Source organism: Periplaneta americana, chromosome 3 (assembly GCF_040183065.1).
Source record: "Periplaneta americana isolate PAMFEO1 chromosome 3, P.americana_PAMFEO1_priV1, whole genome shotgun sequence".
NCBI lineage: Eukaryota > Metazoa > Arthropoda > Insecta > Blattodea > Blattidae > Periplaneta > Periplaneta americana.
In genome coordinates this window covers 172,911,314-172,939,073 of record NC_091119.1, presented here as the reverse complement: position 1 = coordinate 172,939,073, position 27,760 = coordinate 172,911,314, and the positions used below count along the sequence as shown (strand labels likewise).

Genomic DNA, 27,760 nt, shown 5'->3' with positions numbered 1-27,760 from the left:
CAATTGTTTTAAATATAGAAAGGACGAAAGAACAGCATTTCCGATTTCAGCTTACCATCATTGAACACAATGCTAGATATTTCTCGACATATCTGCTTCTACACCGAGAGGCACCTTTTTCATCCTATCAGTTACTAGTAACTTACCTCTGTCTTTGAAAAGAATTCGAGATAGTGGTAATATAAACTCAACTATACTGTTTTCGCTGTAAGAAAAATCCTAATGTAAACAAAAGCACGTTCCTGTCATACCCGTGATTGGCTCCCAGTCGAAACACTCACACGACGCAGGAAAATACAGTCCGTATTTGGAAACTATCATATTGTATTATTTGAAAATAAAAAATTGAATTATTATTGTTAAATACAATTAAACATATAACTTCACTCATATGTAAAATGATATGTAAAAGAAAAGCTACTTTTATATTTTGTTATGTACTATGAGCACGGATGAATACAAACAGTAATACCGAAGTAGTCTGTTTTTGTAACAAGCTGGCGTCACTTGAGCTCGTAGTTGTTCACGTAAGCACATGGTACTGAAGTATGGCTTCTACATCTTCGGTGTATATAGTTATTAATCATAAGAAACCCTCTCAAAAGCGGACAAAAACAAAATAGTCTTAAATGTATATAATAAGTTATGTGAGTTTTAATTAGAGTAATTATAAAGTAAATGTTTCGTAAGCAAATGAATGCATAATAGTGGGGTTAGGCCTACTTGACGAGCAACGGGAAATGTTAACATGAAATAGAATGTACAACAGTAGGCTGGAACATGTACTGAGAATCTATGGCGCCAAACAGCGGCCAATGAAGCCTCACTTCAGTCACGTGCTATTGTTTATATTAGGATTTTCCTTACAGCGGAAAGATTATACTTCACTGTTACCAGTACAAAAAAAACGCATATGCTTCCCCACTAAAACAAAATATCTCAAGATTCCCATCACAGGTAAAATACGGAGACCAACAGAGTTTGGGATCGGGTAGAAAACTCAGACATTGCTGTCAGGAATCCACGACCTGTGACTTTTCGCATCAGCACAAGGTACCATGTAATAATTTATGTTGGTCTAATAGACGGGAAGAGATTAAGGTAATGTTGTTTTATAATTAATGACACCGATCGCGTAGTCTACGATCAATGCTGGCAAATGTAGCGTGGTGAGGAACTCGTCAATTTGGGAACAGTTCCTGGTAAATCCTTTGACCCCAATGACCAGAACCAAATGCTGCTCCTTATATTGCGTGCATGTTCGCTAACTCGTTCCATAATGTAGGCCCACTTTAGTATGCGCAGGTCACCAAATTGTGTGGAAGTATAACTACTACGCATAGGGAAAGCAGTCAAAGGAGGAAAAGCATGATGTCTAACTTTCAAAGTATGCCTCATAAGATGGAAACATAGTGTCTAAAAAGGTTATTTACCCGATTCCTAATTTTGTCGGTCTAATTTCGATACACCCTATATAATGTATATGTATTATCTATAAGAAGTTTCGAAGCACTGATGAAATAGTAGCATCAATAATGAATGAAAATAACTATACAATAACCCGAAGGCGAACACAGCTACTAAAATAATGTTTACGGTATGTTCTGTACACTCTTAAGCCTAACTTCCTCCAACAAACAGGTCAGCGGGCATCATTCACAGAATAGTCTGCTAACAGTTCTTGATCAAATTCTCCATAACTGTCTTCACCTCCTTATGGCTGTTGAATTTATGTTCCGCTAGAAATCCTTGCTAGTCGAGAAGCAGATGGAAATTATGGATGCAAAATTCGGGCGATGATCAACAATATCAACGCTAATTTCTGGTCAACAGCTGTATTAGGGTACGTACACGTTGGAGCGACGATAAACGTTAAAAGATGCAGCGATGCTATATCAGAGGGAATTGAAGCAAGCATTGTAATTGAGGTGTGCATATTGGAGCAACGATAAAAGTGAAGATACACGATAAAAGCGACGAAAAAGAAACATTCCATTTTCTTCACTCTTGTCGTTCATATGATCTCTGATTAAGATAATATTAATCTCTATAATGACCGGTGGTTATCAATATAACCGAATATTAATCGATTTATTATTATTGCGACATATTAAATTAATTATCATGCATAGTGACAAATTGATCAATTGTGTATTTATTCGTCACAGGTTATGTGATCACAAAAACCAATCACATCACAAAGAATTTATATTAGCTTTTGGATGAGAAATGGGTTCAATTTTGTACGTATTTAAGTTATATTAACCTTGAACCTAGCAGCTGATATTTTGTATATATCTTCTTTCATTAAGTGACGTATAGAATATCTTCTACTGATAAATCAAAATGTTCGCATCCCGCGTCCTCGTTGCTCCCATATGAACAATTTATTCTTTGATAATACGAAAGCGTTGCTAGGTCGTTTCTTTTATCGTTTATCGTTGCTCCAACGTGTATGTACCCTTATGCAACCAAGCTCGGAATAGGATCGGTCAGTTTTGGAACTACAATTGCATTTCGGCCGACAGCTATATCGCTCGTTCAATAATATCCTATTACTCCGCTAGATGGCTGACTTTGGACTTTAACTTCAAGGTACACTACAGACTGAGCAACCGAGAAAGCTATCTCATTGAGCCACCAATTTTATAAGGCCAACTTGTTTTTTGATTCATATTACATGAGCTTTGCTTTGTAAAACAAGCAGGTTTATATGCTGTTAGCTTCTTCGAGTTTGGATAATAAAACTATCATTTTAATAGTTTCGTGTTTAAATGACCATTTTTGACATTTCTGTGCGTTTTCGTCTGTGTATTTCAAGTTAAAAGTGTCTACATCTTTCAGCTGTACTAGTAAATATGATACGTAACATTTGAAATACGCTTTTCCAACACAGCTTCCTTTCTTAATCTGTCTGTCCATCACACGCTCCATCCTTCCCCATATCCACATTTCAAATGCTTCTATTCGCTTCTCTTCACTTCGTCATAATGCCCATGTTTCAGCCACATAAAATCCTACACTCCACACAAAGCACTTCACTAGTCTCTTCCTTAGTTCTTTCTTCCGAGGGTTTTTTTCTATTAAAAACTTCTTTTGCCATTACTATTCTCCTTTTGACTTCTTGACAGCAGCTCATGTTACTGCTTACAGTACATCCCAATTAGTTTAATAATAATAATAATAATAATAATAATAATAATAATAATAATAATAATACTGTTATTTTATTGGGTTAAGAAGCGTTTATAATAAAAATGTAAGATTATCTGTAGAACACGTTTTCCGTTATTAAATGTTACGGAGCGCTTATAATACAAAATTAAGATTATGTGCAGCACACTTTTTCCGTTATTAAAAATGTTAAGAAGTGCTTATAATACAAATTTAGAATTACGTACAGCACACTTTTTCCATTATTAACTTCACACTATAATCAAACAAGAACCTAAGATACATACCTAATGCCTTAGTTGTTTTGCTAACAGTTAAATTTTGTGTACTTTTTCTAAAAGCGTGTTTTAACAGTGTGAAATCTTAGCCTCAACTGTACCATCTCTACTTGTCTCTACTGGTAATTTTAGAGGTGTAATACAATTTTAGCATACGAAATCGATCTAGTTCTCAATGAAATTATGTTCTCTGAATTAAACAAACTAATTAATTCCCAGTTCTCAAGAAAAATACTTATAAATAGTTGCTGGAACAGCCTCCATATGTTCAATGCTATTTTCTTAAAGTGGAATCCTCTATAGCGACTTGAATCTGTGATCAACAACAATAACGAATTGAATTTGTGATCAACAGCGATGACATGAACTTGTGATTGTCAGCAATCAAGACATCAAAACAGGCGTGAGGGATTGGGTCGTAACATCAATTCGAAGAAGGAATCCAGACTTGGGTCGCGATTATGACAAATCTTTCAACGTAAGGGTCCGGGTTAGAAAAATAGCTGACAATGTGTGTAACCTATAGAAACTGTTTTAATTTCTTTGTTCGTAACAAACCAGAGCTTACTTTGTGAATATGCTTCATAAAATTAATACCATACTCTCTTGTCTGAACTCTCCCTGAGTGGCCTATTTTTTTTAAGTTGTAAACATTAATGATTATATTAGTCAAAGTTGACACAAAAAATCTTTCATGTATGTTTTCGACACGACCATTCGTCATATAATACTACGTGACGATCCTTTCTCGCCAAAGGAAACTTGGCCACTTATCAGAAACTCTGAAATGACAGTTTACTTGTTTCAAAGCTGTAAATTTAATTTGATATCCATGAGATGTCATCTTGCACAGAGTCTTCAGATATGAATTTTAAGATATTATTCTGATTTAGTCAAAGAATGTGTATACTGTCCTTATCATACGAGAATGACTTAATTGAATAAATCGCAACATAATTCCCTTAAGACCACTGTCCTAAATTTATCACCTTCCAAGAATCCCAAGTTGCAAAATAAAGTGGAAAACTGAAAAGTAAGGTAGAACACTAGGCCTATATGGCTATTTTCATTAACATCTTTTTCTACATACTTCAGTATTAGTGGATGTAGGTACGAGTATGAAACGAATTTTATCTTCTTCCTTGACTAAAGCGAAAAATAATCACTTTTTCAAAACAATAACTACAGAACATAAGAAATAAAAAAAATCCTAATAAACGGTGTAATATAAATGATACACAGTTTCCTATTGGTCATTTTGCATGGTCACTAATAGAACTCATATTTTGTAAAGCAGTATCATTTTATTCGTCAGTGGGCAGTCTTTCAAACTTTTTCCTGCAAAAGCAAGTCTAACCCTTTAGGTCACTTTCCTCCTGTTTTTCTTCCCCTCTTCGCCATGTCTATTTGTTAAAGATTCTTACTGGATCATACACAAACTAATCAATAATACTAATCTTTGAAGTACGCTACATCGCATTAAATACAACATCCATTACATACTTTACAATTAAAACAAAACGTATATAAAAAAAATCAAATTATGTAAAAGTTGGTGCGAATGCTTTCTGAGGTACACACACAATAAAATACTCTTCTTACATAAGCAGCCCTTGCTACCGAAACATTAACTAGTTATCTTAGTAAGTACTGAAGCTACTGCAGTAAGATGTTTTCGGTTCGAGACTATTTTAATGGTAATTAATACTTGCAATTAAGTTTTTATTTTCGCTTACCGGAAAACTCTGGCACTTTATGTGCACCCCTCTACGTTAATCTGAATTAAGTAAGACCTATCTAAAACGATCACCTTCAATCTGCTGTCACTTCAGTATTTTTATAGACTGCTTTAATTTTCGGTAAAGTTCTGTATAAATTTCACCTAATTTCAACTTCCATCTCTAACTCTGGTCAGCACATAGACAATTCTAATAGATTCAGCGTCATTTAACGGGCGGTCATAAAATTGTACGAATATTGTATTTCTCTACCAACTGGAGAACCATATAAACCCAAGTTCCTGGTATCTGGTATAGGCTACACTTTTCTACGATAAACTGAATTTTACAGTAAAACCCGACTAAAATGGTTACTTTCACTCCGTGATCATTTTAATAAAATATTATATATATATATATATATATATATATATATATATATATATACACACACACACACACACACACGGGGTGGGCAAAATAAAACTGGCCCGCGGAAAATATATATGAAATATATGAATTTATATGTATAAGACTGACGCGGAAATGACCCTGACAATGCAGGAAACCTGATTTAGATGCAACAATGGGTTCCTATCACATGTCCGCGCATGCGCATCTCCCGCATGCTCTGTCCCGAGCTTCGCTGTGTCATTACGTTTGAGTGAGTGAGAATAGCAGACTTGTTTAGTGGCCAGTTGAATGCAACACAAAATGGTGCTCACGATAAAACAACGCGTGTTCATTGTCAAGTGTTATGCGAAGCACAATTCATGGAAAAGGTGTGAGGAAATGTTTGAGCAAGAGTTTCAGACTGCACGTGTTTTGGTAAAACTTCCAGCAAAGGCTGCAATGCAAAACTTAGTGGCAAAATGGCGTGAAACGGGCTCTGCAGCGAATAAAAACCGTAACTATCTGAAAAGAATTCAAACACCAGAAAACACTGTTCGAGTGCAGGAACGCCTGGAACAAAGTCCGACGAATTCGCAATTTACAGATTTTCCGAGCCAGTTTCATTTTGCCTACCCTGTATTTTATTTTCGACTGATTTAATTTTCCGTAATTTTTGTTATGTGTAAACATTTTCTAACGAGGGGGTAGACACCTTTTACATACACCTTCTTTTAACAACAATCATTAAAATACTGATTTTCTCTATAGTCCACATGTTAATTGTATGAAACCAGATTACTTCAGCACTACCAAATTTCTTTCCAACAAAGTTAAACAGACCGGCATGGTTAGGTTACTTCTGCTATCACCGATTTAAGACATCGTGGTTTAAAGCCTGTAATTACACAAGAATACCGAACATATTTCACCTATTAACAAAGTCCTGTTAATTCAAAATATACTCTTAATTGTGAAGTGAACATATTCAGAGTTTTTTATTGGCAGAAAAATATAAAACATATTCGGCTAGAGAGAAATGTATGAATGACTAAATTCCACATTTTATTTTTCACCAATGAGTCTAAATTTTCTGTACATTACGCTTGCACTTTTGTCTTATAAATCAAATATAAAAACAAAATTTGTTCATCTTAATTTAGTGCCCATCTGTAATAGCAGCCATTTTTCAGGAAAATGGTTCCATTGTGCTGAATATGAAGAGAATCCGATTGTATATTGTATAGAAGAAAAATCTTCACACAGATAAATGAACAGAGGGAACGTCAAAAATAAAGTTTTCGTACGCAGGAATGATGAAAACACATGAATCAGTGAACATCTCCGAACAGAACTATTTCTATAACATTACACTACTCCGACTACAAAAAATGAGAAAGAAACTACAGTATTCTGTTAAATGAAGTGAGAGTAAAGTATCGCAAACCCTTAAGAAAGCTTGGAAATGTTAATATTGCGTAAAACATGTCTACTGACGTAAAGCATATGGTACCAATCAATACAAGACCGACCTACCTAAAACAAAATAAAGTGTGTACCAACGCCGGAAACATGACTCAACGCCAACAGCCATTATTTATATACACGATGTTATATTCTATGATAAAAAGTTCTTAATGTAGCACTTGATATAAAAGCTACACATCTGTGTTGCAATTCTGGATAATACCGGAGTGTATACATGTAATATGGCTTCGCTCTGATTCCCTTACCTCAGTTTCAGCGGGACTTCACTTAAATATCTTCCGGAATTATACCGCTCCACAACGAAAAAGCCAAAACAGTATTATTTATAACCCATACATATTAGTATATCTTGTGGTAGAGACGGAAAATTTTTAACTTCGTGCAGCAATGTAAAAGCATGTTTTCACATGAAGAAATTAATGGCAATATTTCACAGTAATGGTACCGGTGTTTTATAAAATGAAGCTTTTAACTACTGACGTCATTCGGTATCGAAATTCAACATGGGCGAGATGCGGCCAACAAATTTTGCCCGGAGTTCAGAGACAGGGATCTTTTTCGTGTCTTAAATCTATCACACGAGACCCACAGTTTTACTTCATTCTCGGAGAAATCTAGTCTCACTCTCGGTCGGAAATGAAAACGCGAAACTGTGATGCAGCAGCGTTAGCATGGAGACTACTATACAGGACGGAACGAAAAAAGTTATATCAACACGGGTCCGGAAATGCATGTTTTCTGAATAGGACTTGCAAGTACAACCATAGTGTTGTTGAGCGCGTTTCTTTTCTGGAATTATTATTATGTATTTTGTTTAGAATTTCTTAGGCGAATGTCGACCTCCTGCCTGAATACAAGCTGCAGCTCGTCGCCTCATTAAGATCCGAACATATTTGGCCTCCACGCTCACCATATCTCAAGCCACTGCACTTCTTTCTTTCTGTGGGGGAACTTAAAAAGTCATTAGTGTATTCGACGTCTGTGAAGAAAGGTCACCGGCGTAGCTCAGTCGGATAAGGCGCTTGCCTGCCGATCCGGAGTTGCGCTCGGGCGCGGGTTCGATTACCGCTTGGGCTGATTACCTGGTTGAGCTTTTTCCGAGGTTTTCCCCAACCGTAAGGTAAATTCAGGTAATCTATGGCGAATCCTCGGCCTCATCTCGCTATCACCAATTCCATCGACGCTAAATAACTTCGTAGTTGATACAGCGTCGTTAAATAGCAAAGTAAAAAAATTAAATAAAACATAAAGAAGGAACTCTTCCTCAGCAAATTATGCAAGACAGTCGAACAATAAGAACTATGCTCGCAATTTGGCAGTATGTTCGGATTAACCATTTTTTTCCTTCCATGGGTCTATATATAAGTAATCTGTACCTGAAGTTTTGCCTACTTTTTTGTTACACCCTGTATAAAATCGACGACTCTCTCCAATACCCGGTAAAACTACTATCGACCTGAACATAAATATAACTCATTGAATGTAACCATACTTTTGAATTATTATTACAAATTTAACAGCATGCAATAGAGAAAAACCTTCAGATTTCAGAATTCAATCTCATCCGACAATATTGGAAATGGAATTATTAATGTGTTGTATATGAAAGACAATTTTAACCAGCTTTTCAGTAAAAAAAAAAAATTTTTTTTTATAGAACCGTTATTTTCAGGAAGAGAGTTTTGTGTCATTTACGCTGAATGCTTTCAAACAGTTGCCCATTACTTTTTAATTTTTATATTTTCTACGAACTGCAAACATTCATTTCGTAATTGTGAACAAATAAAAATAAAAACTGCTACGGAAAACTGAAGAAAATCATTACATAAATGTGATGTCAGGATGCCTACCGAAAATGAGAAACAAAAATTGGCTACTTCTGTTACCGCAACTTAATTACACAATCGCGATGAAAAAAAAAAAAAAACTTTAATCAAATTTGAGTTATCTTACGACCTGTAATCAGACTTGTTTCATTAGTTCTCTAATCTTCATTTCAATGCATTTCACCTCCACATTTTTTCTTCCAAGAACATTTTTTTTGCAACTGCAGTTGATTCAGTTCCATCTTAGCCACGATTAAATAAGTGAAACAACAACAATATAGTAATTTCGTTACCCACGATCATTCGAGTATTTTAAATTAGTTACTTCTTGTTACTTTCGTTACCAATTCCCTAAATTAGTTACGTTACCGGTAGACATCCTGGAAGTACAATAACCTCCTGATTATCTAGTTGACACAGGGGATAAGCACCGATTACAAAAAACACATCAAATAATAAACATCCTTATTCCGATACCTGTTCTCATCTCTCTCACAAATCCAACTCCATAACCATTTCTTTAAGTTTTTTGACCTAAGGAAATATACATAAAATCTGACACAACCGCAATTCATATACGAAATAAATTAAATAAACATAGAAATTTCAACTATCTACAAGTGCAATAATCGATTATTCTTCTATCTCTCCCGCCTACCTATAATAATGGATATAGTGCATAACTTTACCGTAATTGCAAACAAATCGTACGTACAGTTCGCGTCACCGTTTTTGGCGTGTGAAATAAGTAATGGGAACGTTAAGTGCGAGTGTTTTACATTTTCCGCAGTCAGTCTGACAACTGTGTTTGGAAAATGGCTGATGTGACGTGTATAGGAAGTGGACCATTCTCAGCTGCACTAGCAAAATGCTCACAAACTGGGCACTATATATCTAGGACAAACGCCAAAAACGCTGGCGCCAGCTGTAACGATCACACGGTTCCTTCTTACATCACAAGAACTGCGGTTCACATTGGAAGGGGTAAGGACTCACGAATAAAATGTAAACTAAATAATTCGCATACAAATAATCGGAGATTTATCCTGCATGTTTCAAATGATTCAAAGCATGAATTATTAATTTGTATCAGTTGCATTGTTTTAAACTATAGGTCTACCATGCACAATTACGCGCATACATTGGTTTGTGGGCAACTGCTTCTCTTTGTTTTGCTTGAAAAGAGTATTCAAGAATAATCCAATTTCAAAATACGTTATTAAAAATTATTGGAAATCTGCAGTGCTAAAGCTACGGATATAGCAACATGATTTAGATTGATGCAAAGGTTACTTTTCTTCAATTTCTGCGCTAGTATTTGAAAATTACACTCTGAATTATACTGGAGCTTCAATTATCATCATTTATACTAAAGATCGCTAAATAATTAACACCATTAAATTCAGCTATAGCAGACATTTTAGTAATCGTATTTTCCATATCACCGTATTGGTACGTTTCCCCTGAATAACTAGCATTCGCATGATCTCGAGCATCTAGTCACATACCCAAGTTTCATTTCGTAGATCCAATGCCCTTGCGACGCGGTATCTCATAACGATCAGCTGTTAATTCCAATACCAACTTCGGTAAAGAATCACAGCATTTTGTCGAACATGCGAGACTTATCGCATTAAATCCTATAAGAAATTATTATGTTTTTAAAATTCAATCACTGTTATTACTCGGCTGAGGCGAGTGGATCCGCGGGCGTAATGTGAACTATCGCGATGACGTATTACGAACGCTGGAGCAGTACAAGTGGCGCTCCGGGCTGCAGGACTCCACTGGCCTCGGTCGAGTTATACACTGCTGAGGGATGTTATTTCTTGTAACATATAATTTTATTAGCAATTATAACCTAAAAGAAAGAATTTATAATTTTCGGAATGCACTGTTGCTAAAGTATGAGTTTATATCATTCGACTACCGTTGGTTCGATAATCGTTGCAGTTTTGTGGAACGAATTTAGAACGATAATCGAAGCTCCATTATAGAAAATAGATCTTAAAAGAATAGGGTGGACAACTTTTTGAGGAAGTTCAATGTTATTTTCTGGTTTTTATATTAATGAAGAAGCATTTTCTAAAAATGTTTCCTCAAAATTCAGCGAAGAGGAGGAAGATAACAGACACTAATGTCATTAGTGACAAGCTCCCAGTCTTCTTTCGTTTTACGATAAATATTATTCAAGTTTTAGGATATACTAACTGTTACGTAATTTAAGCTTATGTAATTATATAACGAGTAGAGAATACAAGCATTCTCATCTCTGATGTAGATAGTATGACAGTGATAAATTTGCCATCCATGCGACTGTTCACCCAGCATTACTTCTGTAATCAGATGTGGGTAAGATCCAAAGCTTGGGTGACAACTTTTCACTAGCCTACGTTTTATAATTAGACACACAATTTTCTTATACTGAAACACACACGTTCATTACATTTTACTATTAAATCTTCTGTATTTAAGGGATTTTTAGAAGGAAGACTTTGCATCCTTAAACAATTCTTTTAGTTATCTTTGGCGTATACCATCATTTTCAATGTATGTATTTGAGGGAGAAAAAAAAAAAAGACTCATAATACTGTACAAGATTTACGCACCTCTATGGTAAGTTGAATAAGTGCCATATACAATACTTTATCAAAATAAAAATGTTGGCATGCGTAAATACATGCAACATTTCAAGAATATAAAAAATTGATCTATTACACAACTTTCATACACCTTCACATCATGTTCCCGCGATCAGTCTTATGGTAAGCAGTTAGTCAGTGACTGCTAGGAAAATCATGCTGTCCACATATTGATGTGACTTCAGCTCTGCGCAGAACGACATGTCTATTGGCGATAATTATAGAGTGAGCCACTTGATATACCGTCAGTCACTATATTAATTTTTAAGGCAGTATAATTTACTTGCTTGTAACTCAAAACTTTCCTGCTATTATATGATAATGATTTGAAAACTTGTTCTCGATCTTCCTACGAAAAGAAGTCATCCTATAAACCAAGAACCGGTAGGAATGATGAAAATAGAAATAATTATAATAGTTGTATTGATTACATAAATAACGATCCTAAACCTCAAACCATCGAATATTTACATTTTAACAATCAAACCATCAAAATATTGATTATTATGACACAATGAATTACAACAGATGCGAAATTTTAAAGGGATATTCCAGTTCCCCCCTGCCGGTATGCCATCATGGCACCATTACTTATGCGTTGTTATGTATTTCGCCCTAATGATGCTCCGAGGAGAACGCCTACATCGACAGAATGAACTAATCTTTGAGCGCGTCGTTCATCGATGGAGACGCTTGGGTGAATCAGGAGAGAATTTTATAATTTTTCATATACACGAAGAGACGATTATTGTTCTTTGCCTTTATAGCAATGTTCATTTTGAAATTAATTTATAAACAATGAATGTATCTCAGTAAATGTCCCACTGTCATGAAATCGAGAATTTTATACTGTTACTTATTAGGCTAATTCATAAAAAAAATTGTAATGAAAAATTACTCACAAGTATGACCTTACTTGTCATGAAAAATCATATTATATGCCGCTTCAAAACTTTTCTAATGGTACACATAACATCCAGACTTCATTATGCAAGGTTATTACTATACTAAGGAACCTCATTTTCAACCACTATTCATAGTAATTTAATGACAATTTAATGGTTTACTAAAATATTTTAGTATTTTAAGACTAGATTTGTGCCACAATTAGTTTTATAATTTTTTAGCAAATGCAGAAAAATATGCCGTAATTAGAGTGAAAAAACAACAACTGTGTGATGGACAATATTTTTGCTATATATTATATTAAAATGAGTATACAGGACGTTTAAAATAAAGTGTTACAGACTTTGACAGTAGTAATCACCGAAGTACGTACTGTATAAATAAGTAACTAGAAACTTAACTTTGTGCCAACGTGCAGAGATGACAAAGAAGGAAAATATCTTAATTTTTAAAATCAATATATGATAATTTCTTCAAAAGCACTACCCATACTTTCTTAATAAAAATTGCATATGTGAACGGATCGTAAGAAAAGATTTAAGTAAAGAGACAGTGACTTTTGTACAGTTATTGACAAAATGGTCAAGTTCTGCAATTTTCTTCCAGTTCTGTTTCTCTCTCACACGAATCCACTAAGTCACCTGAACCCTATACATACGAATATAATGGGAAGCGTAAGATTTCGAACTCTGATATCTAGCTAATTATTCTTAGAAGTCGTAAAGCAGCTCTATCGAATGCATTCAACAGCAATGAGTTCCTTCTGAAAAACAGTATTTCTCAATTCGTTATTTTGTTAACTAAACTCTTTACGTTTACGTTTTTTGGGCTTGAAGAGAGCACAAATGTTTTGACTAACTTTACATACAGTAAGTATATTACGTCACTTAATTTTCAAAAATAAACACAGAAATTAAACATGTCACATTTTTAGGAAACTAAAGAAATATCTGACATATAAGAGATTTTGTAAATCTAGAACCAAATAAAAATATAGGTAATTATAATATTTTAAAAAGGCTAATCTCTGTCTATGCATCTTAAATATATCATAAAAATCATGTAAAGAATGTGATTTAATGCTACAGAGTTATATTAACACAAAAATAAAACAGGCATAATACAAAAAGGACAAAGGGTTGAAGTTTTTATTATAATTTTAAGCTCATAATACGCATTCTAACAAATTAACATCGTTACAAATTAAAAGTGAATTATCTTTACCTACATATTTCTCACATGGACAATCCTCTTCAGAAAACTTCATTTAAGGCCATTTACTGAAACGTCATCCCATTACGCACATTTCACTATACAGGGTGTAAGCGATATGAACTGACAAAATTATATAGGCAGTACATACCGGTCTATTGAACAAAATATCTAGTCAAATTTAATTACACGTTATAATTCTATTTTTAATTTGTAAAATATTATGTCTTTAAGATTGATAGTAGTTTAATAAATTGTATTTTTACATTTCGACTGAACGTAAATGTTATCGTCAATAACCTTGAACTCAACACCCAACACATAGTAATACACAACAGAGTAAGAAAAACATAGCTGCAGCGTACATACTGGGCAAAGTAGACTAAATAATGACTGTCTATTCTCTTTTCCACAAACGTTAGACTCTAAAATACTTGGAGGGGGGGGGGAATCATGACAGCAACAGCAACACAACATCTGATTTTTTTTTTCAGTTTTTTTATGCTCTGCCACCAATTTTTTGACAGTTTATATCATTTACACCCTGTATAACATCCACCATGGGGAAGATTAATTGAAGGAGTTACAGCACTATCTGAATTACAGAAATTCAAGTGTTTCCGCCTGTTCGAACTCCGGAACTGCCATAAAATGTATTATCACAAATACTTTTGTATCTCCAATAGACAAGTTTTTAAATCTTTCGTACACCTCGCAGTGAAGTTCTTATGAAAATTGTGTAATAATGTGTGTGTTGTTTACTGTATACAGAAAATAGCGTTCCTAAGACACATCTCCGGTCCCCTAAAAAAACTGTTTCCAACGATGAAACTCCCTCATCGCGACACCACAGGAAGGAGGGCCTGGGTACATGCGCCTTTGTCCTGATGGTAACAAACAAATCAAACCTGCTTTTTCCCCTTTTTTTTGGTTCCAACAAAAACTTAACATATAAAGCTATAACTAATTATTATACAACATTCTCCCAGCTACTTTCTTGCAAGAAGATAGGAGGAATTAAAATATCGTCTTTATCAAATAACGTACTTTTCACAAAATTCAGTACTGTTATACACACAATTCAAAATATACAGTGTGTCCCAAAATTCGCACACACGAACTACATCATATAAATCTCGTATAAAAATGGACACGAAAATATTAATGACAAAATTTCTCCCGAAAATTTGTTAATTCGACAATGTGGCAACACTGCATTTTGTAAGAAATTCTTATAGTGGGGTTCACGTAAGATTAGTTCCTTAAAAAAAAAAAAAAAAAAAAAAAAAAAAAAAAAAAAAAAAAAAAAAAAACTAATATGGCCGTCTTTTGAATATTGCAAACTGATGCCACGTATTACCATAGCAGATAAAATAACAAACATTTATTTATGATTGATCCAATATTAAAATGTAGTTTGCCTGGCAAAATGAAATTCATTGGTTTGACTAAACAGTTTATGATTCCCAAGACCTAACCTAAAAACTTATTGTGACCACATGAAATGATTAGCAGAGAACGAACTTCAAAAAACCTAATAACACTTTAAAATGTATTAATGGTTACTGTATTAATTATTAATACAATTAATTACAAATTAATTGAATTTCAATTCTAAATAACACTCGCTAGTAAATTTCGAACGTTGGTAGCTTATTAAAAACAAAACGATACTGTCAATGTAAGAATCCGTTTGGCATTACAAATTTTATTGGCTTTTGAATATTTCAATAACCGAGAAAACTATACAATTAATATTTTTGTTCGTTTGCATAGAACCCTGGAACTTTTGATAGAAAACTGTGTAGACACATGAATTTAACACTTTCTGAAAGAATTTGTAGACTCGAATGGGTAACACTTGGAAAACTAAAAGCTGTTCTATTTTGTCAGTAGAAACTGGAAACAAAGTTGGTAAAAGGAAAGACAGCTCTAAAATCACTATAATCCACTAGAATATGTAGTATTAGGCGAAAAAGGTTAGATTTCACCCTTACAGTGTAACGAATTATATACTTTTGTGATAAGCCTCAAGCTATCAACCTTTTAAACTAAACTTTCATGGTTGAACCTATTTCTCTCGTATTTTTTTTTATTTCACGGCTACGGACTAGAGAGTCGCGGATTCAATCCCACATGGTGACAGAATTTTTCTCATTGCCATCACTTCTAAAATAGTCTCAAGGTTCACTCAGCCTCCTATCATATTGAGTACAGGGGATAATGTACCAATTACTTCTGTGTTGCATTACGCTTCTACATAACTGTATAATGAATTAGGTCTATTGTCTATCGTTCTTGTAATTTTACAGTTATAACAATGAACACAGTAAACATCACATTACAATCAACTATCATTGTTCGCCGTTGTGTTATGTGAATACCGTGTACACTTCCAAACCCAAAGGTCCGTGGTTCGATTCCTAGCGTGAGCAATGGAGGAATTTATCCTCCGTCCACGGGAATGGGTGTGCAGCGATGTCCTTCATTATCACACTGCGAAAAGCAAGAGACGAACCACCGCAGCCTAGTAAACCTAGAGCGGGACGTGGTTCGCATACCCACGGCCTCGCCTAAGGATATTACCTGACTTTGGGCAGATAATCCGCTATACATATAAATACAATTTATGTTGTGCAGTGTTACCAAATTGTGTAATTAAATATTCTTCGGACAAAATTATGAGACTAACAACATTTTCATCTCTATTTTCATCCTGGATTCACACGATGCAGCCAATGTGCGCGAATTTCGGGACACTCTGTATAGCTCAACATAAGCTTTCACTCTTACTGAAATATGGCTGCTTGCGTGTTGTAGGCTTTTGGGCACTGTTGCAGGGATAGGTGCTGTCTAAGGAGGGACTAGGGAACCTTAAAGACTCAATATCTAATATTATAAGGTTTTCAAAGTCAAGTACTTCTTAAAATCTCTGAAACTACACTGTATACGTGAAGTCATGGTGGGATTTCAAATGAACACATATAATCACAATAAAACATGATACAGGTACGAAACAACTACTAAATGAAAGAATAACTCCCGAAGTTTTATCCTAACACAGTTGTCTTGGTTATTAACCAATATATTCTTGCTGTCAGTCAACAACGTGAGAATATGTGTTAAACAGAAGCGCAATGGCCCGGACAGTTACTGTAAAGCATGCTTTCAAGAGATGAAGTGATCAGTCCCTTCTTAGCGAAGGTGCAATTGTTTTCAGTAATCTAAATTCCGAACAATGTCGTCTTTCAGCAACATGGTGCTCCTCCGCACTTTTCTGACGTAGTTACGGAATACTGAAATGGAAACATTTCCACAGAGACGAATCGAAAGGGCGAACAGAAGCCAAAGCCACCACGATTTCCGGACTTCACTTATCTAGACTTTGCTTACAGGTGTACAGTGTGCCATTAACAGCATAAACCTTTTGAAAGAGCATCAGAGAAGATTTCACATCAGTTACTCATGGTTTGTGGTCGTCTGTGACAAGGAATAATTAGAATACCGGTTGGATATCCGCCGAGGTACCTCAGCCTACACAGAACTTCACTAGAAAAAAACTAGAGGTTTATTCTTTCATTTAGTGGCTGTTTCACATCTCTATCGCATCTCATTACAACTACGTTGATCATTTAAAATCATACCTTGACTTTGCGAACACATTGCATATCTAACATAAAAACACCAATTCATTCACAAAAAGATATTCAGGATTGTTTAACTTCGGTGGCATGGTCATCGTAATGTAGCGTATCATAGTTATCCAAGTAATTTTTGTTATTTTTAACACTATCTCCACAAATTTATTCCACTAAATAACAACTTCGCCTCGCGGACAATTCGATGGTGTTCGGGTAAAGTGAGATAAGCAATAAAATGAGTTTTGAGGAAAATGAAAATGAAACCTCGAATCCTTTTTGCAAATAATTTTCTACACAAACAAAACACATCAAACACTAGTATTACTTTGTTTTTGTTCTTTTTTTTTTCACACCCACTTGCAGAATTTAACTTTTGTATTCACCTGGGGAACAAAACTCTATTTGCACAAAAATATAACCCTTTTACCCGAACATTATCGAATTATTGGTCATATTCAATGCTATTATGCACGTAATACAGTTTTCTATAGCATTCATAAGACTTAAAAAATTCCAAATGGTTTCAGGTGTGGGCCTTATAATTTGTATTCATCTTATCTGAAATGTTGAGTCTAGTTTTTTGGCAGGTAAAGTTCTGTTAAACCATATCAGTGTAGCATAATGATGGCTTTACAAAAAAGCTCAGAAAACGCGAAGAAATTTCAGATATAGGACATGCAGTGCGGAAAAATATGGGGTATGTGAAAGAGGCTGTTTTATTTTAATTTCATATTAAAAGCTTCTCACATAAATATAGTTATTTTGTGAATAAAATGGTGTCTTATTTTATTTACATTTAATATTATTTTAACAACCTTTCAGAGATTTCAAGTGTTCTGCACTTTGAACAACTCTGCACATATCTAAATACTCTCCACATTAGCTAGAAGGAAAATTTAATTTAAGCTGCTTATACTACAAGCAAAAATGCATACTTGCCATGCTATGGATTAGCAATTAAAAAAAAAAACAGATGTTTCCTGGTCAGTATTTAATTGCAATATTTCTGAGGTAAGTGAAAGGTTGTATTAGGCTCAGCTAATGTGAAAATGAAGATAACAGACAATTGCATAACGCTATAATTGACACCATACACAATTACAGAGAACACCTCCAAGAATATGGATGAATAAAAACTTCCTGAACTGGGCTCTCAAAACAATATGGCAGAAACAAGTGAATGATCGAGAAGAATTCAGTACTTGTCAAGCTGAAACACTCCGGAGAACTTATTGATGACTGATAATGTTGATACTGATAATAAAAAAGTGGTGAAGTTTTATACATCTCTAGCTATAAACAATATTCATTCCTGTGCATTTAATGTATTTTCAAGTTTGACAAACCAGATTATAAGAGTCCTTCATACATATATGACACCACGGGATGTACAGAAACGTTACCTCACACAGTGCGCCTGTCGTATGTGCCAGAATTCAAGAGCGTTTGTTGGGCGTTGCATGCGTGTAATTCACCGAAGGCTGTTGTAAGCTATACAAGAATTACTCATTTGTGTGTAATGTGGTTTTCAGTTGGTCACTTAACTACGTTGTAATAACTATTAGGCTATTTAATGTCGATGGAATTGGTGCTAGTAAGATGGTAATTGGTGGGATAAGACCGAGGATTCGAAACAGATCACCCTACCATTCAAAAAATGTGGGAGAAAATCCAACCATGCAATCAGCCCAAGTGGGAATCGAACCCACGACCGAATGCAGCTCCGGATCAGCAGGCAAGAACCTTTGCCGACTGAGCTATGCCGCTGGTCCGCATAATGCATCTAAAATATTGGTTTTTGTTGTTTGAGAAAACTGAAGGCTTTACTCATTCGTGCGTAATGAAGCGCAAGCTACTGTGTTTTTTTTGTTTGTTTGAGAAAACGGAATACACTACTAATTCGTGCGTACTGTAGTGCAAGCTATTGTGTATTTTTTTTTAACTGTGTGAAAACACTGTAGGGATAACTAATTCGTGCGTAATGAAGTTATGTTTTTTCTTACTGTTTGAGAATGGTATATAGAATACTGAAATTTGATTTTGTAGCTTTAGGTTATGCAAAAATTTTAAGATTCTTTTTCCGCAAAGCCATTAAAAAAAAAAACAGAACATCAGTCTTCGGAGATGTCAAAAAATATATTGACGCAGGAGGAGGGCACTTTGAATGTTTCCTGTGAGGCAGATTAGATGCGCTGTTAATTTTTAAGTATTTTACAAACAGATTTCCCTCCAAATATGTTTAAGAAACCAAAGTTACTACCGTAGAAACTGCGGCACATTTCGCTGTAACTGCGCAGGACGTGTAAAAGAAAATGTGGCTGAGCTTGCAGCAAGAGAAGCGTCATAATATACGAAGGACTCTGTATATTTCCATTTGCTTTTCAGATCAATTTATATCTGAATAATCAAAGAACTTAAAGAGCAATATAAAACTCCAGTTAGGATTTGATTAAAATCTGAAGGGGAAAAAACTAACGAAATGTTTTGCTGCGAACTTCTTTCAGCATTATTATTCATTCTTTTTTCCTATAAGACATGATTTCAAGTAGTGACACAAGGAAATACAAATCATGCAGACGCAGGTTCGATTCCAGGCACAAAAGAGTAGATTTGCTCTTTTCTCACATAGGCTGCGCGTGTCCATTTTGTGTCAATACTGTTTCATTACGACTAATAGCTAAGCTGACTAAATGATCAAAGAATAAAATGAGCATAAAAACTGAAATTCTTGAAAAGATAATCGGAGATTATGATGAAGTATGTATAACTACACAAATTTAGTTCTTGTACATTGGAAGTTTTGCTACTTCTACTACATTTTTCCACTATGTAAAATAATTTAATTACTAAATATAAATGCTGATGTAATCACAGACTTGTGTAGGAATTACAATTTGTATTTAGGAATAGTATTTTTTCCTACTATAAATCATAATTTTGTGCAGCTACAGATAAAATGCAAAAATACGTCGTCTTATCGTGAAAGTAGAATAACTGCCTATGAGCATTTTTTTTATTATTTCCAGTTCTCTCTTAAAGATACTGCCAAACCTATTGCAAATTACATTACTTTGCAACACAATGATGCTCTCTTCACAGATTACACTAGAATATGAATGAAATTTCCAGAACGATAAAACGATGAGAAACAGCCTTATTCACTGATCTGCTTACACACAGTACGATTCACTACATCGATGTCTCGTAATCAGTATTATTGTTTAGTGAAGAACAATAGCCTATCAACTGCAACTATACATGCTAACATGCTCCGAATAATAAAGAAAGAAGGTGAATGCTGGGAGAATAATTCAAGGCTTCTATAAGTGAAGTTGTTACAATGTACGGTGGAGCTTCGTTCATCGTCGTCTTCGATTACTGTCTTTCTACTATCCGTTGTTCGCTATTTAACACTAACGAACTTGATTATCAATTCTAATAATCGTCGTTTTTACTGGATCCTGTACCGGTACATTTCTCCTGGATGGCTAACATTTACACAATCTCGAGTATCCAGTCACGCTCCTTAAGAGTTTCGTTTTGTAGGCCCAATGACCTTGTGACGTAAGCATCTAAGAGCGTGTTAGCTGTTATTCATGTCAATGTTAAAATCGGCAAACAGACACTGCGCCTCACAGAGACATGCTATTCGGTATTTACTGAATTTTACAGTATTTGTTAACATTTTAATTGAAAATTAATTTAAGAAATGCAATGTGTTTAATCATATTACATTAAATAAAAAAAAAATACATATGATGTTTAGGGATGATATAGCTTGTGATATATAATTTTGTTCAAAGTGAAATATTTGTATGTTGTTAAATTTCTTTTTTCGGAACGAACTATTACTATGAGGAGATGAAATAATTCGATTATCATCATTTCGATAATAAAAACGGCAACGATAATCGAAGCTCCGTCATATTAAATTTAATAACATACGAACTTCTACTAACCATGGCAAGTTACATGCGCCCAAGAACTAGGATGAATTATACAAAATCTTTCTGACATACTGCACGTAACCAATATGGAAAAGGTGAAGGAAAACTTAAAAAAAGTCACTTTAAAGTGACTTTGAGTAATATGGCACGGACTCTAAAGAAAAATATCTCCAAAAGCAGATGAAATTTACTTATTTTTCCATATCAGGAGGCAAAAGATCAGCATTCTGATCTGGCCATATTACTCCTGAGCAAGACACAGGTGTCCATCTGGCAGGAGACTGGATGAACTTCAGAATTAGTCTGAAAGTTATGTGAAAGATAAAAAGTCCTGATCTCTATCTAGAATAAAATGTCCTCAGCCGCCACTTAACTTACTGAGCTAACTCTACTCGGAAGTGTAATATAAATTGTTTACTTCTTCAAGAGGTGTACGCTAATTTATATGCCTTGTACGGTATGATGAACCACTTCCATTAATGACAATGACTGCAATTATGTACCGTACGCAATAAGATGAATTCCCTCAGTAGCATGTGCCACACATCTGGACATATACAAATGCTCTGTAGTTACTACTGCAGAGTAACAGGACACCTGGGAATTTCTGACGCGATACATAGCCCTCCATGTAGATGTGTTAAGCTGATGCCTTCAACATTCAAGGATGCTTGTTGCTAGAGTAGGTACTAGGTCTACCTATAAAATATAATATTTTAATCACAATTTACTGCTGTTTTGATGCACACATGAGGTATTAAAAGGGTAAGAATACACATTTTGAAGCTGCCTTTATTTATCGAATCATTAATGGTTAGTTCAATGTATGGAATTTTAATGTTAATTTAACGTTCCCGCATCCTCAACTTACAGAATAATTTTATATAACCAAGATATTGAGCCCTAGATGAATCATTCCCTACAAATGATTAATTAATTCTCAAATACATCGTATTCGAGGCACTTCAATTAGTTTAAAATGGAACCAAGACCAAAAACAAAATTACAACTTAAAATTTAATCTGAACAAATGTAAATCGTAACATGTCTTTTCAGAACGAAAAGTTACATTTGTTAGCGTCATATTTCTGCACATTTGAATGTGCAAAACTTAAATTCTTTCAATCATTTATTAAAATTAAATTTAACTCTGATATCAATAAAAAGTCAAACTCGTACATGTTTCACTTGGACGATCACTATATTATGTATGTAAAATATTATTAAGACGATAATATAAAGGTTTGTTACCAAATACTTATTACATTCATGAAATTGAGACTACAAATGTGATCCACAATAATGCTACTCAAGTCTTCATTTTCAGACGAATGGTGAAGTTCATGTAAACATCTCCGGTTAATTATAAATTGTAATTTTATATGTAGGTAATTAGAGAAGGAACTTTCACATAGCTTTTCTGTGGCTTGTTGGGGCCGTTGATCCACAAACAAAAAATACATCCCGCAGTATATGAAGTATGCAGCGGGGGAGAGGTATTAATAATTCCGAAAGGAGTTGTAAATTTGCATATGCACGAAGAGCAACTGAGAAAGGGGATTCGTTAATAAAATGTTAGCATACAGCATTTCAATACGATATTAACAATTCTTTCAAAATAGAGAAAGGTCATAGTGTCATTGTGTAAGGAATAAAGACGTAAGAGCAGAGTGTAGAGTTCCAATATATCAACGATCATAATTACATTTCTAAAAATCTATACATAAGAAATTGCAGAAAGATGTAGCTCTACTTTATGTTTTACTCCAGTTTGTTGTTTTGTTATATTATTTAGAATTTTGGATGTAAAGCACTGAAATAAAGAAAATGAATTTTAATATTCATAAGACACCATAGGTGACAATGAGTCTGAATGGTTATTTTACATTAAAAACAAGTGAAGGATTACATAAACACAAACTTTCTCTGACTTCGAAGGAATTCAGACGTGAATTTATGTTCAAGAGATAAATAAAATAATTTCCTGTCAAAATTACAAAAGACAGCATGACATATATAGGCCTACAAGTCTGTACTTAGAAAATAAACTTACTTACTTACGGCTTTTAGAGAACCCGAAGGTTCATTGCCGTCCTCACATAAGCCCGCCATCGGTCCCTGTCCTGAGCAAGATCAATCCAATTCCTATCACCATATCCCACCTACCTCAAATCCATTTTAATATTATTATTACGCGAATTCAATTTAAAATGCTCCCCCTACACCACTAACAGTCCCCATTTCATAATACTTCGAGGGTTGAACGCGCTAAGAAATCACGTATGAAATATTAAAATCAAGATATATGCTAGAAAATAATCAGCAAAAAAATTTCTATATGGCAAAGGAAGCTTTTAATAGAAAAAGAGGAGCATCTTCTGCGGAACTCTGGACAAAGAACTAAGGAAGAGACTAGTGAAGTGATTTGTGTGGAGTGTAGCATTGTATGGGGCAGAAACATGGATATTACGACGAAGTGAAGAGAAGCTAATAGAAGCATTTGAAATGTGCATATGGAGAAGGATGGAGCGTGTGAAATGGACAGAGTAAGAAACGAAGCTGTTGGAAAGAGTGCATGAAGAAAGAATGATGCTGAAACTGATCAGAAAGAGGAAAAGAAATTGGCTGGGTCACTGGTTGAGAAGAAACTGCCTTCTGAAGGATGCACTGGAAGGAATTGTGAACGGAAGAAGAGTTCGGGGCAAAAGAAATCAGATGATAGACATTACGATATATGGATCATATGCGGAGACAAAGAGGAAGGTAGAAAATAGGAACGACTGGCGAATGCTGGGTTTGCAGTGAAAGACCTGCCCTTGGGCAGAACACAATGAATGAATGAATGAATAGGTTTTCTACAGAAAATACGGACATATATACGATGGTATTATTCAATAGATAAAAAAACATATTTAAAAGAAAATAAAAGAATTTAAAATAGCTCTGAAAAAAATTACAGCATGAGGAAAAGACAGAAACGAAACCCAGTATTACCCGGCCATTGTTTGTGGAACGGCAGTTGCCTGTGCTAATACACAGCGCGTCGCTGTTATGTCGCTCTCTTATTCTAGGCCTAGACTATTTCTTTCTCACAGAATAACAATGTAAGATCACAGCGCCGCCATATACGAAATGGTCACCTAATAAATCCGATAATGCTACACACATTATTTCACTTTACGATTGTTCGAAAAAGAAACAAATATTTATAACTGCAAAAATCAACCGCAAGAATAAAAAAAAAAAAAAAACTATTTGGGATAGAAATTGTATCACTGGAACCAACCAAAATGTAAACAAACTGCAACAAGAAAGTTCAAAGCTTATAGAATGTTTACAGTTGACTGTGCTCTTATTTATTGCGTTAATATTTTAACATATTGTTTACGGCTCTCCTTTGTCGCAATTATTTTTCAAACTACGTTGCTATAATGAACGTCAATCTTTTAAGAATCGTTTTGGAAGATGGTAGATATTTACATTGGTTTCACGTTTGTCTTTATACAAATTCTTAAGAACAGTCTCTAGAATTAACATGGCATGCATCACTCTCGTGATGTACGAGTACCAATTATTATTATTATGCTATATGCGTATTTACCTAACTATAAGCAGACACCGAAAAGTCCCACACAATAGGTTAAATCATAGAATGTTCTCCACCAGGCTCCACACACACACTGACTTAGTTTATGGTCACTGCTTCATCTTTTACAGATTCATTCACATCGCCACGGCACCAAATTAGCTCAATGAAACAGCCTCAGTGGTACTCGACCAGCAAGCAACAAGAAACCCTGTGCATTATGGCCTGGAGGACTGTATTATCAGACCATATATTTGTAATGGAAATGTTATAAGCGAGTTATTCTTGCAAATGTTGGGCGATGGGCTAATGCCGGAATTGGACGCCTTGTGACCGACCTATGTGATTCACGCAAAACTACGCCCTGCCACATTATGCCACAGCAGTGAGAGATATCTTGGGTGATAAGTATAACCTTCCCCGCTGGATTGGTCGCAGAGGTTCATCGAATGGCCTCCACGCTCGCCGGACTTGAATTCCCTTGATTTTGCTCTCTGGGGATATTTTAAGTCAGGGCATACAGAGTCATGATTAGCGACATGTAACATCTAAGCCGAAGTAATCAAGGATGAGTGGTGTCAAATCACTTTGGTTTGTGACCTGTCTCTTAAAAAATATGCGATTTCGCCTCCAGACGTGTGGAGTTTGGCGGGGGACATATAGATTAGTGATCATGTCCTATGATGTGGAACTTTCCGAACATCTGTGTAACCCTAACATATGCCCCATGGTGAAGTAGGATTTTTATATATCTAGAGACTAGAGATGGGATAAACTGTTCTTTTTAAAAAACAGTTTCGACTGTAACTGTTTCATGAACGAAGCTGTTCCAAAATAACAGTTTCATAAGAATATGTGTACAACATCAGTGCCAACTGTTCCAAGTGTTCCAACTGTTTCAACATCTCATCTGCTTCGGGAACATGACGTTTCAAAGCCCTTGAATCGTCTTTAAATCAGCTGTTCAGTGTATTTTGACGACGAAAGTCATTTTTCGTAGGTTACTGTTAAGGGTACAATAAATAACTACAATTGAAAAATCGATTTTAGTAAAAAATAACGCATATAACTTAACCTTAGGAGAGTTTAATAACGATGACATTAGCCGATATTTTTCGCGGCATATTAATAATTAACACTACGTTAAGGCACCATGAACATATTCTCCATCAATGGACAGCTAATAATTAATATCAGATTTATTAGGGAATTTGATTCGTACAATTAAATTGCGCGAACCTACATAGACTACTGTTGCACGAAGGCCGTGTGGAACATGGATATTATATCTACTTTGATTGGAGGTCAATGATAGCGCTACACATGGGCTTTGCAGACAACAAAGAAGAGGAAAACTGTTTAGAAATTGAACTGTTTATCTCTTGGAACCATGTGGAACGTTGAAGTTATCACTGGAGCAGTGTAACGCTCCTTGGAACAGTTGGAACACGTTATATAACGAAACTGTTTCGTATCGAAACAGTTTCAATTGTGAAACAGTTTCAAGTAAACTGTTCCAGCTTTTTTTACCCATCTCTAGTAGAGACGATACTAATGCAAATGAATGTAAAATTGCCAGAAATATCGATTAATTATGTAACCTGACGTAATAAGTACGGCAATTGTATTTTATTATCAGAATTATTAATCATGAGCATTTAAAATCACTACAATCAAAGCACTCTCAGAAACTGAACCATCAATTTACCTTTTATAAAATGTCTAATATTATACAACAATTAATATACGAAGGCAAAGAATGGTAAGGAGGGGAAAGGATATGACGAGGAAACAATATTATATGTGGATAACACGCAGTGAAGCCATCTACCAACTACAAAGGAAGGCCCAATTCCAAAGACTTCAACCAAAATACATTTAAAGGAAATGATATAAATCTGATTTCTGATAACACAAAACCGTTAAGAGCAGTGTGCTATTTGGGGTGAGTCTTGTGACATCCATCAACTGCTCCAATGGAGTAACATTCCAACATTCCAGCAAACAGGATCTAACTATTGGCATGCAGTACATGGCTAACGTGGATCACAACTTACCTGGGTAGCCTTCTGTGGAATCATAATAGTCGCCAGATCCTTCATCGTAATCTTCGTAATTGCCGTACCTGCTGGGAGAACAAATAAAATTAGGATGCTAAGCCACCAGGAGATTCTAGCAACTGCTCGTACTACACCAAAAACATTACTTTGAAATTTACATAAGGAATGGAAACTGTATTACAAGTCGGAATGCGATACAAGGGATTGTTCGCTCGTTCGCTTGCTCAATCGCTCACTTACCCACCCACCCACCCAACCATTCTTCATTTTTCTCTGTCTCACAACCAGAGTGGACCAAGTCCACCAGTGGCCAGTTTGTGGATTAATACAATTACGGATGAAGAAAACTTAGATTTATTCATTGCTATAACAAACCAAGTCCATAACTCATTTGTTACTTCACAGACGGCAGCATTTCCTATGGAAGGTGAAGGTTGCTAAGCATGATCATTTTCTTAATTAATAACAGTGCATATCTCCAATAAATGATTTCTTAGCATCGCCACAGATACACTTGATTGTACTTGTCACTAGAAAGTTACTGAAATTTATATTTTCCCCGCCATTCATAAAATATTTTGATATGATACCTCTTGCACAAGAGGAGACATCTATAACTGAAACTCGATTAATATATTTCAGTATTATTTATATTTATCCTGGTAATAATGAACAGTTTGACTCGTAGACATTTTGTTTTTTCAGCATTAACTTCCCATGATTTTACGAGAAGATTGGAAGAGAACGGCAGTTACGTAGACTTTCTGCTTCCCACTACTACTATTAATGCACAACACAATGTCAATACGGTGGTTGCTGTTGTCTGCGATACAACGAACTTTTCTGTTGATTTTCGAGTTCGTGATTTTTTTCCGGTTATTATATGCCTATT

General features: G+C 35.0%; 1 protein-coding gene across 3 annotated transcripts in view; it reads right to left on the bottom strand.

The window, feature by feature from the left end:
- Window positions 1-27,760, bottom strand: part of LOC138696838 (KH domain-containing, RNA-binding, signal transduction-associated protein 2-like) — a 638,287-nt gene that overhangs the window by 34,815 nt on the left and 575,712 nt on the right. For 2 of the 3 annotated variants that reach the window (XR_011331474.1, XM_069822283.1), the window contains exon 5: window positions 26,866-26,936. Coding sequence is in view for 2 of the 3 variants with exons in the window: in XM_069822283.1 (XP_069678384.1) it covers window positions 26,866-26,936 (71 nt within the window). In the remaining variant the exon portion in view is untranslated. The remainder of the gene's footprint in view (window positions 1-26,865; window positions 26,937-27,760) is intronic. The other variant, XM_069822284.1, reaches the window with a different exon arrangement.